This window comes from Ranitomeya variabilis, chromosome 7, assembly GCF_051348905.1.
Source record: "Ranitomeya variabilis isolate aRanVar5 chromosome 7, aRanVar5.hap1, whole genome shotgun sequence".
Classification (NCBI taxonomy): domain Eukaryota; kingdom Metazoa; phylum Chordata; class Amphibia; order Anura; family Dendrobatidae; genus Ranitomeya; species Ranitomeya variabilis.
In genome coordinates, this window is record NC_135238.1 from 128,259,852 (window position 1) to 128,279,256 (window position 19,405).

Below are 19,405 nucleotides of genomic sequence, written 5' to 3' on the forward strand. Positions count from 1 at the left end.
CGTCAATTTATCTGCCGTGTACTGTAAAATCACTGCAGGAGCCGACAGGATAGAATAGATGGATTACATACAGTAAAAACAAATAGAATAGGTAGACATTCAAATGTTAGTGACATATACAATTAGTAAAGTTTATGTGCAGCTTACTGTACATGTACTTAATTAATAAAACATTATTTTTCTGAAAAAAATGGTGTGGGCTCCCACATAATTTTCGGAACCAGCAGAGGGAAAACCGATGGCAGACAGCAGATGTTTATAGCCTGGGAAGGGGATAATAACCATGGAGATTCCCAGGCTATTATTATCAGCTCACATCTGTATACTTAGCCTTTACTGACTAAAAAAAATGATGTAGGTTCCTCCTATAATTAATAACCAGCAAAGGTTAAGCAGACAGCTGTGTGCTGATATTAATAGCCTAGGAAGGGGCCATGGATACTGGCCAGGCTGAAAACATCAGCTCTCAGCTGTACCAGAAAAGGCACATCTCTAAGATGCACTAATTCTGGCACTTAGCCTCACTCTTCCCACTTGCCCTGTAGCAGTGGCAAGTGGGATGATCGTTGGGGGTTGATGTCCCCTTTGTATTGCCAGGTGACATCAAGCCCTGAGGATAGAAATGGAGAGGCGTCAATAAGACGCCCCCATTACTAACCCCATAGTTATATTGCATAAAAACACACACCCAGAATAAAGTCCTTTAATTGAAAGAATAATACAAACTCCTTTAATAATCTTAATTAAACAATACTTACGACCTAACCCATTCCACCGATGCCTTTGTCATCTGCAAAAGAGTTAAATATAAAAAACAACAATATTCTTCACCTTTCCACAGAGATGCTGCAAATCCCTTTGTCCCATGATGGCTCCAGCTCTGCTACATCTTGATGGCAGGCTGCATGGATGCACTGTGTGCTCAGTATCTCCCTGAGAACTCCTATTACCTATCTGAGGGCACCCCGAGCATAAGAATTTTCCCACGGCACTCATGCTGATGTCAGGTGTGAAAAATCGGATTGTACTTGCATGAAAAACACATGACACTCGCATTACACTCATCCGACTTTGCAGATACAAAGTCAAACTGATTTTAAAATCTCTAGTGTGACTCCAGCCAAAACCTGAAGCTTGACCGAAAAAAATGAATTTGAGTATAAGTTGGTATGCATGCAAAACATAGGAGCATGTTCACATTGACTTACTTCTATATATTGCATGCATACCAACTTACACTCCATTTCGTTTTTTTGTTCAAAAACGGTGTTTCCTCAGTACCCTATGTTATTTATAAGCCCTATTGATTTTACTTATTTAATTACAGCAGGGATAGGTTTATTTTATTTCAATCTTAGATTTACCAATACAGGTCAGAAAACTAATGCACTTACAGGATACAGCAGTCCCCCTATTTCTAATTTTAATGTCTATTATTCTCCAGCACATTTCAAATATTGCTTCATTTAGAATATTTTATATGTTTTTCATGCTATCAGGTGAGGTATTAAAGGAGAGAAACAGGAGTTGCTTTTTTTCATTTTTGGACACATGAACAAAACGTTGATTGTCAAAAAAGCTAGTGGAAAAAAACTTGTAAAGTTCTAGCAACTGCTCCTAGTAAGCATACATTAACAAAGGCAGCACAAAAAGAACACTGATGAATAAAGCTATACTGCACGTTTAACTTAGTAGACAGAAATGTTCGTTTTTGAAGATCTGCTGAACACAGCAATGGTCAGTATATATAAAAGGACACAGTCATTTCTTTCTCCAGTATCTCTCGTAAGAACTCTACAGCCAACATGGGAAAGGTAAGAGAGGTCTATGATGTTACCAAGGATTAGAACTGCATGTCACACATAATACATAGTTGTAATATAGAATTGTATTTAGTATTAGTGCCTTTGCAACTGCAGACACAGTAACCTATGGAAATACAAAAGAGAACATGGCACAACAAGTTGTTTTTTTCATAATTTATCCAAAATATTTCATCCAGTATGTACTGTATATATATATATACAAATAATAGAAATAACATTGCAGTACATTCACCACTGTAAACAAATCAAACAGACGGCGGTACAAGCTTGAGCAAGCTTCTGAATTGCAGGCAGACAGACAGTGGGAAGCTTGCTCGAGCCCTTACCACAACCTGTCCTCTGCCTTTGACACAGTGGACCACTCCCCATTACTACAGACCCTCTCATCTCTTGGCATCACAGACTTGGCCCTATCTTTGATCTTGTCATACCTAACAGACAGGATATTCAGCGTCTCCCACTCGCACACCACCTCCTCACCTCGCCCCCTATCTGTCGGAGACCCACAAGGTTAAGTCCTAGGGCACCTGCTCTTCTCCATTTGCAGCTTTGGCCTGCAACAGCTCATAGAATCTCACAGCTTTCAGTATCACATCTATACTGATGACACACAGATCTACCTCTCTGGACCAGATATCACCTCCCTACTAACCAGAATCCAACAATGTATGTCCACTATTTCATCCTTCGTCTCTGCTAGTTTCCAAAACTTAAAAAGGACAAAACAGAATTTATCATCTTTCCCCATCTCACTCGACCCTCCCAACAAACCTATCCTTTAAAGTAAATGGCTGCTTACTCTCCCCGGTCCTACAAGCTCGCTGCCTCAGGGTAATCCTTGACCCTGATCTCTCCTTCAAACCACATATCCAAGCCCTTTCCACTTCCTCCTGACTCAGACTCAAAAATATTTCCCACATCCGTACATTCCTCATCCAAGAATCTGCAAAAACCCAGTCCATGCCCTCATTATCTCCCGCCTTGACTATTGCAACCTCCTGCTCTGTGGCCTCCCCTCTAACACTCTCGCACCCCTCCAATCTATCTACCTGACTCCCCACTATTCACCGGCCTCTCCCCTCTGTCAATCCCTGCACTGGCTCCCCATTACCCAAATACTCCAGTTCAAAACCCTAACCATGGCATACAAAGCCATCCACAACCTGTCTCCTCCATACATCTGTGACCTAGTCTCCCGATACTTACCTGCTTTCAACCTCCATTCCTCACAAGATCTCCTTTTCGACTCCCCTCTTATCTCCTCTTCCCACAATTGCATACAAGATTTCTCCCAAACATCCCCCCTTCTCTGGAACTCTCTACCACAACATATCAGACTCTCACCTACCATGGAAACCCTCAAAAGAACCTGAATATCTACCTCTTCCAACAAGCCTACAACCTGCAGTAACCACAGATCCACCAAACCGCTGCACGACCAGCTCTACCCTCACCTACTGTATCCTCACCCATCCCTTGTAGATAGTGAGCCCTCGCGGGCAGGGTCCTCTCTCCTTCTGTACCAGTCATGACTTGCATTATTTAAGATTACTGTACTTTTTTTTTTATTATTTATACCCCTTCTCACACGTAAAGCACCATGGAATAAATGGCGCTATAATAATAATAATAATAATAATAATAATAATAATAATAATAATATATAAATATACTGGATGAAATATTTTTTGGATAAATTATGAAGAAAAACAACTTGTGCCGTTTTCTCTTTAGTATGGACTTTTAGCCAGTTGGTGGGAGCAACTCCTATGCAGCTATTTTATGTTTGGGACTTTAGTATTAAATAAGCCACTTTTTCTATTTTTGGATAACCTTTAGAAATGACATGAATAACATTTTACTATTACTGTACTCTAAAAGCAGCTAAAAACTAACTAAAGCAGCCATGGGAAGTAAACCCCTAACTTTAGCACGATCTATTACTTCTTCTTATCAGAGATCATTGCCAAGAAAATAAGAGGAAAATCAACACTGGGTCATGTTGTCCTTCTTTTTTAACAAAAGACTGGGAATGCTGGCGAGGAAAGGGCAACAAGAACTGGTCAGCTCTGATTTAACACAACCAGTTGGATAAACCAGACATAAATTAGTAAGGGATTGAATTACTATAAAAGAACCACTCCTATAAAATGTTTTATCCTATTAATATATTGCAGTCATCATATTATATGGCAATGTATACTTACAATTGCTCATTTTGCCCTTCTTCACAGCTAATTCTTCTCTTTTCCATTAGGTTTAAGACATCACGTGATAGAAACTGACTAGCTGAATTCTTCTAAGCTCTATGTAGAAACAGGAAGTTAATTCTCCCTGCATAAGGATGATGAGGGAGCAGCTGGGTCAGAAGTGGAAGAGGACAATGATTCCTGCAGTGACAAGAGACTTCCTATTTCTACACAGAGCAGAGAAAAGAGAAGAATTTGCTGGGTAGAAAGGCAAAGTGAGCATTTGTAAGCACATAGTGCTATATGATATGACTATTGCAGTATACTGCCTGGATAAGCACTTTGATGGGAGGAATGCTTCTCTTTAACCTTCTATTACTTTGTTTTACCAATTCAATTCATATGTTGCAACTTGTATTGTATTAGGAAATGTGGAAATTGCAATGTTTGTTTCCAAATATCGCAATCTATTATAGTGATACATATAAAAAAAATTGATAATCATATCAAAATATTTATTTCGAAAAGTGTAAGGTAGTGCTATGCTCATTGCATTACTTATCTGAGCCTGCATCATAGCCAACAGATGCAGGCTGCAATATACAGTCAGTATCTGCATGTAACGTATGCAATAGCAACAATTGCTGCTGAGCTTCAATCACTGCTACTTACCCCTTAAATCTCATTGTGAATCTCTGTCCTGGGGAAGTGCCATTTCGAGTGATTGGGGTACCAATGGGTTGCTATGGCAGTTTGGTGCAAGCTGAAGTCATCCATTTTGGCCATGTTGATACTCATGTGAAGCCCAGCTACAGGTTAGAAGTATGGTAATACAAGGCCGTGATTTTAGCTATACAATATATACATATATATATAAAAAAATTCCAAGAGCGGTGATATGGAGAAAAAAATGCAATTCTGTTCTCTTTTTTCTAAGAATTATTATGCATCAAGAGTCTTCAGGTCAGTTAAATCAAAGTGATACCAGACATACGCTCTTGGAATTTTTTTCTCATTTTCCAATACATTGTATGGTAAGATAAAACTACACCTCATCCCATGAGAAATAAGTCTTCAAATGGTTATTTAAAAATAAAAAAAAACTGACACTTAAAAAAGCAGGGAATTGGTGGAAAAGATGAATGAAACAATTATTGAATGAACAAAACTTTCTGGCACAAACATTTATTTCCTGTACATGTTTTTTGCTCAATGGCCTTTCCCCTGTTTGCTTAAAAGGCTAGTTTGGCATCTTTGTTGAGATTTTCTAAAATATCCGTATTCTAATGATAATATGAAGGTAAAGATATGTTTAATTAATAAATTGCAGATCATTTTCTATGAGGACAAGAACTTCCAGGGTCGCTCCTATGAGTGCAGCTCTGACTGCTCCGACCTTTCCTCACATTTTAGTCGTTGTAACTCCATCCGAGTGGAAAGTGGAAACTGGATCCTCTATGAGCACACCAACTACAAGGGATATCAATACTACCTTAGGAGAGGAGAATATCCTGATTTCCAGCAATGGTTGGGCTTTAATGACTCAATTAGATCCTGTCATCTAACTACTCAGGTATGCACGATCAATAATGCTGTTTTAGTAGGCGGTACTAGAATTTTACACAGAGACAGCAGCAAAGTATTGTTGGATTTTACTCATTTGTAGAATGTTAAACAATAACAATGAATATTTGGCGTTGATAAGAGGGAAATTACATGGGTTGTCTCCACATATTTATTCAGAAGCGCACGTCTCTTCTGCCTTCTGGCTTCTTCCTTGGCAGAGAAGAACTGTGCAGTTTCACAGGCTGAAAGCAGTGGCTGCTTTGTATCCGCAGCACAGGAGAAATACGGGGGATAATGGAGCTGAGTCGGTTTAGCGATTTGGCCAACTTCACAGAGGTGCTTACAGGCTTTACAGCAAATAGAGCCTGCAGACGGTGAGTGCTCTTTGACAAGATATCTGGCCTCTGACACTGCAGAGGTGGCCGGTAACCTAGGCAAAAAGAAGTACACCCTTTATTCTTTAGGAGAGAAATAAAGAGATAAATTGCAAAGTTGTTTGTTTTTAGTAGCACTTTGTAATTTTATCCATCTTATAATGTAAGATAAACCCTTCAACCATTGTTATATTGTTACTAGGAGTCCATATCCCTGTGCAAACATCAGCTTTATGCGCCACATTAGGTGTCTAAATAAGTTTAATTTATCTTTTACTTCAATCAAATTTATTTCAATATTTAAAATATTATATTCAACACTACAGTATACTTTATGTTGCAATTTACAGTGCCTTGCGAAAGTATTTGGCCCCCTTTTCCCACATATCATGCTTCAAAAATAAATTGTGAACCATTCCCTTGTAGATTTTGCTTTATGTTTGGGATCTTTGTCTGATTGGAAGACAAATCTCCATCCCAGTCTCAAGGTCTTTTGCAGACTCCAACAGGTTTTCTTCAGGAATGGTCCTGTATTTAGCTCCATCCATCTTCCCAGCAATTTTAACCATCTTCCCTGTCCCTGCTGGCATTGTTGCCAAAAAGTTCGATTTTGGTTTCATCTGACCAGAGCACCTTCTTCCACATGTTTGGTGTGTCTCTCAGGTGGATTTTTGCAAACTTTTAACGACACTTTTTATGAATATCTTTGTGAAATGGCTTTCATCTTGCAACTCTTCCATAAAGGCCAGATTTGTGCAGTGTACGACTGATTGTTGTCCTATGGACAGACTGTCCCACCTCAGCTGTAGATCTCTACAGTTCATCCAGAGTGATCATGGGCCTCTTGGCTGCATCTCTGATTAGTCTTCTCCTTGTTTGAGATGAAAGTTTAGAGGGACAGCCGGGTCATGGTACTGTAGATTTGCAGTGGTATGATACTCCTTTCATTTCAATATGATCACTTGCACAGTGCTCCTTGGGATGTTTAAAGTTTTGGAAATCATTTTTAATCCAGATCCAGCTTTAAACTTTTCCACAACAGTATCATGGACCTGCCTGTTGTGTTCCCTGGTCTTTATGATGCTCTCTGTGCTTCAAACAGAACCCTGAGACTATCACAGAGCAGGTCCATTTATACGGAGACTTGATTACACACAGGTGGATTATATTTATCATTATTAGGCATTTAGGACAACATTGGATCATTCAGATCCACAATGAACTTCTGGTGTGAGTTTGCTATACTGAAAGTAAAGGGGCCGGATAATATTGCACGCCCCACTTTTCAGTTTTTGAATTTCCACAAGAATTTAAAATAACCAATACATTTTGTTCAACTTCACAATTGTGTTCCACTTGTTGTTGATTCTTCACCAAAAATTTACATTTGGTATCTTTATGTTTGAAGCATGATATGTGGGAAAAGGTTAAAATGTTCCAGGGAGCCGAATACTTTCGCAAGGCACTGTAGGAGTATCATTTCAGCTTGGTTTAGCTAACTACTGTATTTGCCTCTTATCATAGCATCGAGGTCCTTTCATCATTAAGGTTTACGAGAAAGAAGATTTCAGAGGTCAAATGATGGAGTTCACTGAAGACTGCCAATGTGTCTTTGAGAAGTTCCGTTACCATGATATCCACTCCTGCAATGTCCTGGATGGTCATTGGATGTTCTATGAGGAGCCTAATTACAAGGGACGTCAGTATTACCTTAGACCAGGAGAATACAGGAGATATACTAACTGGGGTGCCAATAGCCCAAGAGTTGGATCATTCAGACGTGTCCAGCATCTGTATTAACTAACTGAAATGTTCTTCTGACAAATTTCTCATTAAATTGTATTAATCAAAAACATGCTTTATATCTTAAGATTTGATTACATCACATGAAATGTTAGGTGTCTTTTTAGATTCAGTCTTTAGATATCTAAGAGATATGAAAATATTACACATAAATTGATGACTCTATGTTACATCTGTTGGTTTTTATCCATGATCCTAACACCATATATATATATACAACATATATATACCGTATATACTCTAGTATAAGCCGACCTGAGTATAAGCCGAGACCCCTAATTTTGCCACAAAAAACTGGGAAAACTTATTGACTCGAGTATAAGCCTAGGGTAGGAAATGCAGCAGCTACTGGTAAATTTCAAAAATAAAAATAGATACCAATAAAAGTAAAATTGATTGAGACATCAGTAGGTTAAGTGTTAAAATGTGCCCCATATAATGCTCCATACAGTTCATTATGGCCCCATAAGATGCTCCATATTATTATTATTATTATTATTATTATTATTATTTATTTATATAGCACCATTGATTCCATGGTGCTGTACATGAGAAGGGGTTACATACAAGTTACAGATATCACTTACAGTAGACAAACTTACAATGACAGACTGATACAGAGAGGCGAGGACCCTGCCCTTGCGGGCTTACATTCTGCAGGATTATGGGGAAGGAGACAGTAGGTTGGGGCTCCATATAAAAATGTGCCACATATAATGCTCCATACAGTTCATTATGGCCCCATAAGATGCTCCATATAAAAATGTGCCACATGTAATGCTCCATACAGTTCATTTTGGCCCCATAAGATGCTCCATATAAAAATGTGCCACATGTAATGCCGCTGCAATAAAAAAAATGACATACTCACCTCTCGTTGGTGGCCGCTGCTCCTCAGCGTCCTGTCTCTCCACAGTGACTGTTCAGACAGAGGGCGGCGAGCACACTAATATGTTATCGCATCCTCTGACCTGAACAGTCACTGCAGAGGATGTGGAACAAGGAGAGGTGAATATGAAATACTCACCTGCTCCCGGTGTGGTCCCTGGCAGCTTCTCCCGGACAGATGGTCTCTGGGAGACAGCAGCTTCTTCCTCTGTTCAGCGGTCACTGGTACCACTCATTACAGTAATGAATATGCAGCTCCACCCCTATTGGAGTGGAGTTCATATTCATTACTTTAATGAGCGGTACCACTGAACAGAGGAAGAGTGTTATGATCCCAGTGGTAGAGGACCTCTGATATTCCGGCAAGATAGCAAAAACATAAATACTGCTCTAGGGAGGTGGAAACTGGGCTAACCGCATACCTGATCCTAACACACACAACTAGAAGCAGCCGGTGAACGTGCCTACGTTGGTTCTAGACGTCTCGAGCCAGCCGGAGAACTGACTACCCCTAGAGGGAAAATAAGACCTCACTTGCCTCCAGAGAAATTGAACCCCAAAGATATAGAAAGCCCCCAACAAATAATAACGGTGAGGCAAGAGGAAAACACAAACGTAGAGATGAACTAGATTCAGCAAAGTGAGGCCCACTAGTCTAGATAGACAGAAAATAGATAGTGGACTATGTGGTCAGCAGAAAACCCTACAAAAAACATCCACGCTGAACATTCAAGAACCCCCACACCGACTGACGGTGCGGAGGGAGAATGTCAGCCCCCTAGAGCTTCCAGCGAGCCAGAAAATCAAATATTAAGCAAGCTGGACAAAGACACTGAAAAATGCAAACGATCCAAATTATACAAAACGGACTTAGCTTTTCTTGCATGAGACAGACTGAAAGGAATCCGGAGGAGACCATATAGGTCTGGATACAACGATGCCAGGCAAGAGACTGAGTCCAGAGGAGACTTAAATAGGGAACACCCGCTGCTTAACGACACAGCTGGAGCTCAGGCCTGCAACAAGACATGCCTAACACAATACCGTTAGTGACCACCAGAGGGAGCCCAGAAACACAGTTCACAACAGTACCCCCCCCCTTGAGGAGGGGTCACCGAACCCTCACCAAGACCCCCAGGGCGATCAGGATGAGCAGCGTGAAAGGCATGAACCAAATCAGCCGCATGAACATCAGAGGCGACAACCCAGGAATTATCCTCCTGACCATAGCCTTTCCACTTAACTAAATACTGGAGTTTCCGTCTATAGATACGAGAATCCAGAATCTTCTCCACCACGTACTCCAACTCGCCCTCAACCAAAACCGGGGCAGGAGGCTCAACAGCAGGAACCATAGGCACCACGTACCGCCGCAACAAGGACCTATGGAACACATTATGAATAGCAAATGACGCTGGAAGGTCCAAGCGAAAAGACACCAGGTTAAGGATTTCCAAAATCTTATAAGGACCAATAAAGCGAGGCTTGAACTTAGGAGAGGAGACTTTCAAAGGAACATGCCGAGAAGACAACCAAACCAAATCCCCAACACGAAGTCGGGGACCCACAACGCGGCGGCGGTTGGCAAAACGCTGGGCCTTGTCTTGTGACAATTTCAAATTGTCCACCACATGGTTCCAAATCCGCTGCAACCTATCCACCACAGAATCAACCCCAGGACAGTCAGAAGGTTCAACCTGGCCCGAGGAGAAACGAGGATGAAAACCAGAGTTGCAGAAAAAGGGTGAAACCAAAGTGGCAGAACTAGCCCGATTATTAAGGGCAAACTCGGCCAGTGGCAAAAAGGTAACCCAGTCGTCCTGATCAGCAGAAACAAAACATCTCAAATAAGTCTCCAACGTCTGATTAGTTCGCTCGGTCTGGCCATTAGTCTGAGGATGAAAAGCCGACGAAAAAGACAAATCAATACCCATCTTAGCACAAAAGGATCGCCAGAATCTGGACACAAACTGGGATCCTCTGTCAGACACAATATTCTCAGGGATGCCGTGCAAACGAACCACATTCTGAAAGAACAAAGGAACCAGATCAGAGGAGGAAGGCAACTTAGGCAAGGGCACCAAATGGACCATTTTAGAAAAAGGATCGCACACCACCCAGATGACAGACATCTTCCGAGATACCGGAAGATCCGAAATGAAATCCATGGAAATGTGCGTCCAAGGCCTCTTCGGGATAGGCAAGGGCAAAAGCAACCCGCTGGCACGAGAACAGCAAGGCTTAGCCCGAGCACAAATCCCACAGGACTGCACAAAAGAACGCACATCCCGCGACAAGGAAGGCCACCAAAAGGACCTAGCCACCAAATCTCTGGTACCGAAAATCCCAGGATGTCCCGCCAACACTGAAGAATGAACCTCAGAAATAACTCTGCTGGTCCATCTGTCAGGGACAAACAGTCTCTCTGGTGGGCAACGATCAGGCCTATCAGCCTGAAATTTCTACAGCACTCGTCGCAAATCTGGGGAAATGGCAGACAAAATCACTCCCTCTCTGAGAATACCAGCCGGCTCCGAGACTCCCGAAGAGTCAGGCACAAAACTCCTAGAAAGTGCATCAGCCTTCACGTTCTTCGAACCAGGCAGGTACGAGACCACAAAGTCAAAACGAGAGAAAAACAACGACCAACGAGCCTGTCTAGGATTCAGGCGCTTGGCAGACTCGAGGTAAATCAGATTTTTATGATCAGTCAAGACCACCACACGATGTCTAGCTCCCTCGAGCCAATGTCGCCACTCCTCAAATGCCCACTTCATAGCCAACAACTCCCGATTACCAACATCATAGTTCCGCTCAGCAGGCGAAAATTTTCTTGAAAAGAAGGCGCATGGCTTCATCACGGAGCCATCAGAACTTTTTTGCGACAAAACAGCCCCTGCACCAATCTCAGAAGCATCAACTTCAACCTGGAAGGGAAGAGAGACATCCAGCTGGCACAAGACTGGCGCTGAAGTAAACCGACGCTTCAGCTCCCGAAAGGCCTCCACGGCTGCAGGAGACCAATTAGCAACATCAGAACCCTTCTTGGTCATATCCGTCAAAGGTTTAACCACGCTGGAAAAATTAGCGATAAAACGACGGTAAAAATTAGCAAAGCCCAAGAACTTCTGCAGGCTCTTAATAGACGTGGGCTGAGTCCAGTCATGAATGGCACGAACCTTGACTGGGTCCATCTCCACAGTAGAAGGGGAAAAAATAAAACCCAAAAAAGAAACCTTCTGTACCCCAAAGATACATTTTGAGCCCTTCACAAATAGAGCATTCTCCCGCAGAACCTGAAACACCATCCTGACCTGGTTCACATGGGACTCCCAATCATCAGAAAAAAACAAAATATCATCCAGATAAATAATCATAAATGTATCCAGATATTTCCGGAAGATGTCATGCATGAAGGACTGAAACACAGAAGGGGCATTCGATAATCCAAAAGGCATCACCAGGTACTCAAAATGACCCTCGGGCGTATTAAATGCCGTTTTCCATTCATCTCCCTGCTTTATGCGCACAAGGTTATACGCACCACGAAGATCTATCTTGGTGAACCAACTGGATCCCTTAATCCGAGCAAATAAATCAGACAACAATGGCAAAGGATACTGAAATTTAACCGTGATCTTATTCAGAAGACGATAATCTATACAAGGTCTCAAAGACCCGTCTTTCTTGCCCACAAAAAAGAATCCTGCACCAAGAGGAGAAGAGGATGGGCGAATATGTCTCTTCTCCAAAGACTCCTTTATATAACTCCGCATCCCGGCATGCTCTGGCACAGATAAATTAAAGAGTCATCCCTTAGGAAACTTACTACCAGGAATCAAATCTATAGCACAATCACAGTCCCTATGAGGAGGAAGGGCACTGGACCTGGCCTCATTAAATACATCCTGAAAGTCTGACAAAAACTCAGGGATCTCAGAAGGAGTAGAAGAAGCAATAGACACCAATGGAGAATCGCCATGAATCCCCTGACACCCCCAACTAGACACAGTCATAGCTTTCCAATCTAAAACTGGATTATGGGCCTGTAACCATGGCAGACCCAAAACAACAACATCATGCATTTTATGCAGTACCAGAAAATGAATCACCTCCTGATGTACAGGAGTCATGCACATGGTCACTTGCGTCCAATACTGAAGTTTATTCTCTGCCAATGGCGTAGAATCAATTCCTCTAAGAGGAATAGGATTTTCCAAAGGCTCCAGGACAAAACCGCAGCGCTTGGCAAACGACAAATCCATGAGACTTAAAGCAGCACCAGAATCCACAAAAGCCATAACTGAGTAAGAAGATAATGAACAAATTAAAGTCACAGACAAAATAAACTTAGGCTGAAAAGTACCAATGGCGACAGGATTAACAATTTTTTTTAAGCGTTTAGAGCATGCTGAGATAACATGTGTTGAATCACCACAGTAGAAACACAACCCATTTTGACGTCTATGATTTTGTCGCTCGGCTCTGGTCAAAATTCTGTTACATTGCATAGAAACAGGTGACCGTTCAGACAGCACTGCCAAAGGATTAACAGATTTGCGCTCCCGCAAACGTCGATCAATTTGAATGGCCAGAGCCATTGAATCATTCAGACCTGTAAGGATAGGAAACCCCACCATCACATCTTTAATGGCTTCAGAAAGACCATTTCTGAAATTTGTGGCCAGTGCACACTCATTCCATTGAGTAAGCATGGACCATTTCCGAAATTTTTGACAATATACCTCAGCTTTGTCCTGACCCTGAGAGATAGCCAGCAACATCTTTTCAGCCTGATTTTAAAGATTAGGCTCCTCATAAAGCAACCCAAGTGCCAGGAAAAACGCATCAACATTCACCAATGCAGGATCTCCTGGCACCAGAGAGAAGGCCCAATCTTGAGGGTCGCCGCGCAAGAAGGAAATAACAATCTTAACTTGCTGAGCGGAATCACCAGAGGAACGAGGTTTCAGAGACAGAAACAATTTGCAATTATTCCTAAAATTCAGGAACTTAAATCTATCTTCAAAAAACGGCTCAGGAATAGGTATTTTTGGTTCAGACATAGGGCTATGGATAACAAAATCCTGAATGCTTTGCACCCTAGCAGCAAGCTGATCCACACTAGAAGTCAGAGTCTGGACATTCATATCTGCAGCAGAGTTCCAGCCACTCAGAGAAAAAGGGGATGGAAGAAGCTAGGCAAACTGCAGCAAAAAAAAACAAAAAAAACTCAGAACTTCTTTTTAATCCCGCTTCTGCGATGCAATAAACATTTTCTTTGTGCCTGGCATACTGTTATGATCCCAGTGGTAGAGGACCTCTGATATTCCGGCAAGATAGCAAAAACATAAATACTGCTCTAGGGAGGTGGAAACTGGGCTAACCGCATACCTGATCCTAACACACACAACTAGAAGCAGCCGGTGAACGTGCCTACGTTGGTTCTAGACGTCTCGAGCCAGCCGGAGAACTGACTACCCCTAGAGGGAAAATAAGACCTCACTTGCCTCCAGAGAAATTGAACCCCAAAGATATAGAAAGCCCCCAACAAATAATAACGGTGAGGCAAGAGGAAAACACAAACGTAGAGATGAACTAGATTCAGCAAAGTGAGGCCCACTAGTCTAGATAGACAGAAAATAGATAGTGGACTATGCGGTCAGCAGAAAACCCTACAAAAAACATCCACGCTGAACATTCAAGAACCCCCACACCGACTGACGGTGCGGAGGGAGAATATCAGCCCCCTAGAGCTTCCAGCAAGCCAGAAAATCAAATATTAAGCAAGCTGGACAAAGACACTGAAAAATGCAAACGATCCAAATTATACAAAACGGACTTAGCTTTTCTTGCATGAGACAGACTGAAAGGAATCCGGAGGAGACCATATAGGTCTGGATACAACGATGCCAGGCAAGAGACTGAGTCCGGAGGAGACTTAAATAGGGAACACCCGCTGCTTAACGACACAGCTGGAGCTCAGGCCTGCAACAAGACATGCCTAACACAATACCATTAGTGACCACCAGAGGGAGCCCAGAAACACAGTTCACAACAGAAGAGCTGCCGGCGCCGGAGACCATGGGACTTGCAGGGACTGCGCCAGGAGCAGGTGAGTATTTGACAGTCACTCCCCCTCACCCGCTGACCCCCCGCCGACCATGACTCGCGTATAATCCGAGGGGGCACTTTCAGCCCCCAAAAATAGGCTAAAAATCTCAGCTTGCACTCGAGTTTATACAGTATATATATATATATATATATATATATATATATATATATATATATATATATGAGAGAGAGCAACACCGCACTTATAATTTCCATAATTCATGAATGCTTTATCGTGTAAAAAACACTGTAAAACAAATTGTGACCTTTTTGGCAAAATATGACTGACAATTCTTAAAAGCAAATGATGCAATACATAGGAAAATGTAAATGACGCTGTAGAAATGTCTGCAGCAGTAGTGTAGCTAATGGGGGGCAGAGGGGGCACTCGCCCAGGGCCCTGCGGGGCCCACCCAGAGCTACTCTACTGTGCACGCCCATTTAGTTACGCCCATTTAGCTACACTCTGCTGCAGAGCAGGGAGACTCGATCTCCCTGCACTTCCATCTGGCCACTTTGGGGCCCTTGAAGGGCCTTTGAGAAGGAAGGGGGGCCCAGTACTAGCACCAGGCCACCTACCCGTCATCGCAAGTTTAACTGTATCGGCTAGATGCTGATACAGTTGAAAGCACTGATGATACAGGAAGCATCATGATCCCTCTTCCATCATTCCCCCTCTCTACATCATGTCCCTGACGCAGACACTGAAAAGGGTCACAATGATGTTACTACTTGGCGCCCATTGTCTGGAGATAAGCGGGTGCTCGGAACAGCTGGTAAATGAGGAGGAGAGGTCAGTATTGTATTTTTTTTAAGGGGAGCACATTATACTATATAGAGTCTGCCTATGGGGTGCATTATACTATATAGTGTCTGCCTATGGGGAGTGCTTTATACGATATAGAATCTGGTGATGGGGGTACATTATACTATATAGAGTCTGCCTATGGGGAGTGCTTTATACTATATTGAGTCTGCCTATGGGGGTGCATTATACTCTATGGAGTCTGCCTATGGGGAATGCTTTATACTATATAGTGTCTGCCTATGGGGCTGTTTTATAATATGTATAGTCTGCCTAAGTGGGGTGCATTCTACCAGAGAGTCTGCCTATGGGGGGGGCTTTAAACTATATAAAATCTGATTATGGGGGTACATTATACTATGTAGAGTCTACCTATGGGGAGTGCAATATACTGTATGGAGGCCTATAAGAAATGCATTATACTATATAGAGACTGCCTATGGGGACTGCATTGTATTATATAGAGTCTGCCTATGGGTAGAGCATTATACTGTATGGAGGCCTATGGGGAATGCATTTGGACTGTGTGGAAACCTATAGGGAGTGCATTATACTGTATGGAGGCCTATGGGGTGCATTATACTATACAGGAATATGCTTTACACTATATAGAGTCTGTCAATGGGGAGTGCATTATTCTGTATGGAGGCCTATTGGGAGTACATTTACTATATAGAGTCTGCCTATGGGGATTGCATTATACTATATAGAGTCTGCCAATGGATATGCATTATACGATATAGAGTCTGCTTATGGGAAGTGCATTATGCGATATAAAGTCTGCCTATGGGGAGTGCATTTTGCTAAATAGAGGCCTATGAGGAGTGCATTGTACTATATTAATTCTGGTGCATTAATCTATATGAAGACTATTTAGGGGGTCATCATGCAGTGAGGAGATTATAGTGAGAGGGCCATAATACAGTGTGGGAAATAATGTGAGGGTTTTGTACAGCGTGGGGGACATCAGAGAGTGTTGGGCCATCAAACAGTTTGGGGGTTACTAAGGGGTCAGCATACTATATGAATTTATACAGTGTGGGGGCATTATGCTATGTGTAAGAGAGCATCATACCATGTAAATGTGGGAACTGTGTGGGAGGAGACTCGGGATATTATTAAATGTTAAGTGGACAGTTATTGTTATAGGGGAGCTCAGGTTACTGTGACTGTCAAAGGGGCACACAGGGGGCATTAATACTTCATAAGGGGCAAAATGTGGGCACTGTTTTCTAGGGAACTTGCACACGGCATTACTATATGCTAGAGATTTGTTATACCATCTAGAGGGCACACAGTACCACACAGTAGGTGCAGTAATAGGGACACATGCGGAAGCAGCGCCTCAACATTGGGATATCAGCAGGATGTGGAGTTTGTGCAGGTTGGGCATAAATGGGGACGGTGCAGAAAATGTGAACAAATTTGTCTTTGTTGTAATCTCTGCAGCTGAAGAAGTTGTCATGTCGGTGTGGGCAAGATGGAAAAGATGAACAACTCCACCAGAAAGAATATCACCTGTAAGTCACTATCTGTAACTGTACTGTAATCTATGGCGTCTATTTAATCCATCTGGAAATCTAGTGCCTAAGTAATAAATCCAGTACGCTTCTCGGGTTAGCAGTCGGCGTCTGACATCGCCACCACATAGTGAACTATTCACCTTCTCCAATCCACAGACTTGCAAGGAAGAAATATTGCAGGCATGTCACTGAACAAAATGTTTAGCTACTGAAGATATACTACAAGAGAAATTGACGTTAGTACCATTAGAAATATCATTTAAATGTTCAGCATTTTTAGTTTTCTAGTGGTACAGCCCACATAGGCTAATTTGCAAATAATGCAATCAATTTTGTACACCACTGACTTGGTATTGCAATTAATAAAACTTATTGAACTTTTGAGTATTGTCATGATTATAAAATAATTTTGTATTAATTACTTGTTTGCATGTTTTGCAATTTTTTGTCCCACATTTATAACTACCTTTTACACTCAACCATGTCTCCTGAGAAGTCCGAGATATAAACATGCTAGGAGACAAAACAGTACCTATAGTGGGTGCCTTCCTTGCATATCGTCTCATCAGGACAGAGGTTCCGTGCACCTGGAAGGTGGTGAGCTGGCTTTATTTTCCTTTGTTGATTCCATGTTCTAACTGTTTGCCGTGCTCCCATTTTTGAACTGCTCCTTTTTAATTAAGAGTAGACCTTAATAATTTGCACCACTGCACTTTATTGTGAACAACCACAGTGTCTGGTATTTTTCCATCATGTCGGATTTATCCAGAGAAAGACTGAAAAAAACAGCTTGAGTATTTTCTGACAAACCTGATGAGACCAATGATTTTTCCTACCTCCCTGCTAATTTTAAACAGCTTGAAAAATTATTGCTGCAGGAAACTAAGGTATGGTGGGTAGGGTTGAGCGAAACGGGTCGGCCATTTTCAGAAGTCGCCGACTTTTGGCAAAGTCGGGTTTCATGAAACCCGACCCGACCCCTGTGTGGGGTCGGCCATGAGGTCGGCGATCTTCTGAATCTGGTAGCGGAATTCCGATACCGAGTTCCAATATGTTTGCGATATCGGAAATCGGTATCGGAATCCAAATTTAAGTGTAAAATAAAGAATTAAAATAAAAAATATTGATATACTCACCTCTCCGACGCAGCCTGGACATCGCCGCTGGTAACCGGCATCTTCCGTTCCTAAGAATGGCGCTTGAAGGACCTTTCGATGACGTCACGGCTTGTGATTGGTCGCGGCGGCCCACGTGACCGCTCAGCGACCAATCACAACAAGCCGTGACGTAATTCTCAGGTCCTAAATTCCTCATTCTAGGAATTTAGGCCATGAGAATTACGTCACGGCTTGTGATTGGTCACTGAGTGGTCACGTGGGCCGCCGCGACCAATCACAAGCCGTGACGTCATCGAAAGGTCCTTCACGCGCTCATTCTTAAGAAGGAAGGCTGCCGGAAAGAAGCAGGGCGCGTCCGAGGGTGAGTATATACCTAATAGGAATATACTCACCCTCGGCTTCTTCCGGCAGCCTTCCTTCTTAAGAATGAGCGCGTGAAGGACCTTTCGATGATGTCACGGCTTGTGATTGGTAGCGGCCGCCCACGTGACCGCTCAGCGACCAATCACAAGCCGTGACGTAATTCTCATGGCCTAAATTCCTAGAATGGACTGGATTTTCAGGAACAATATTCAATACTATTGCTTCAGGATTTCAGTTCACAAACTAATGTGTCAGGTGATTTAATCAATCAGTCTACAAGCCTCAAACTCCAAAATCCATCAAAATCCGCTCCAATCTCGATCAGACTGTATGGATAGATTCCATGAGGTAATAGAGCGTGAATTGAAATTGCTCAAAAATAATACAAGAGGGAATCGTAACAAGAATAATTTGTCTAAAAAACAGGATGCCATTTCAGAATTAAAGAAAATGACAGATTTAACAATCAAAATGTCTGATAAAGGCAGTGTGATAGTTATCATGAACTCTGAGGATTATAGAGTTGCAATGGAGAGAATGCTAAAGGACAATTCTATTTATGAAAATCTGCAAGGTAATCCTTTGGTGGCATACAAGTCTGAAACTGATCGAATCATCCAGGACGGACTTAGTTTAGGTGTGTTATCAAAAAAACAGGTAGAATTTCTACAAGTGGCTCATCCTATTTTAGCTATAATGCATGGTTCACCAAAAATACACAAGCCTGAACTATTCCCATCCATGAGACCTACTGTCTCTGGAATAGGGGCTGCAAACGAACACTTATGTGAGTGGCTTGATTCATTGCTCCAGCCATTGGTTCAACGAACACCAGG

At 42.2% G+C, this 19,405-nt stretch overlaps 1 protein-coding gene across 1 annotated transcript; it reads left to right on the top strand.

Annotated features, from left to right (window-relative positions):
• The first annotated feature begins 1,758 nt into the window (after window positions 1-1,758).
• Window positions 1,759-7,808, top strand: LOC143785483 (gamma-crystallin-3-like). The gene is made up of 3 exons (XM_077274371.1): window positions 1,759-1,814; window positions 5,346-5,588; window positions 7,480-7,808. Exons 1-3 carry the CDS (start codon window positions 1,806-1,808, stop codon window positions 7,753-7,755), a joined length of 528 nt encoding a protein of 175 aa, XP_077130486.1. The 5' UTR covers window positions 1,759-1,805; the 3' UTR covers window positions 7,756-7,808.
• Window positions 7,809-19,405: the final 11,597 nt, after the last annotated feature.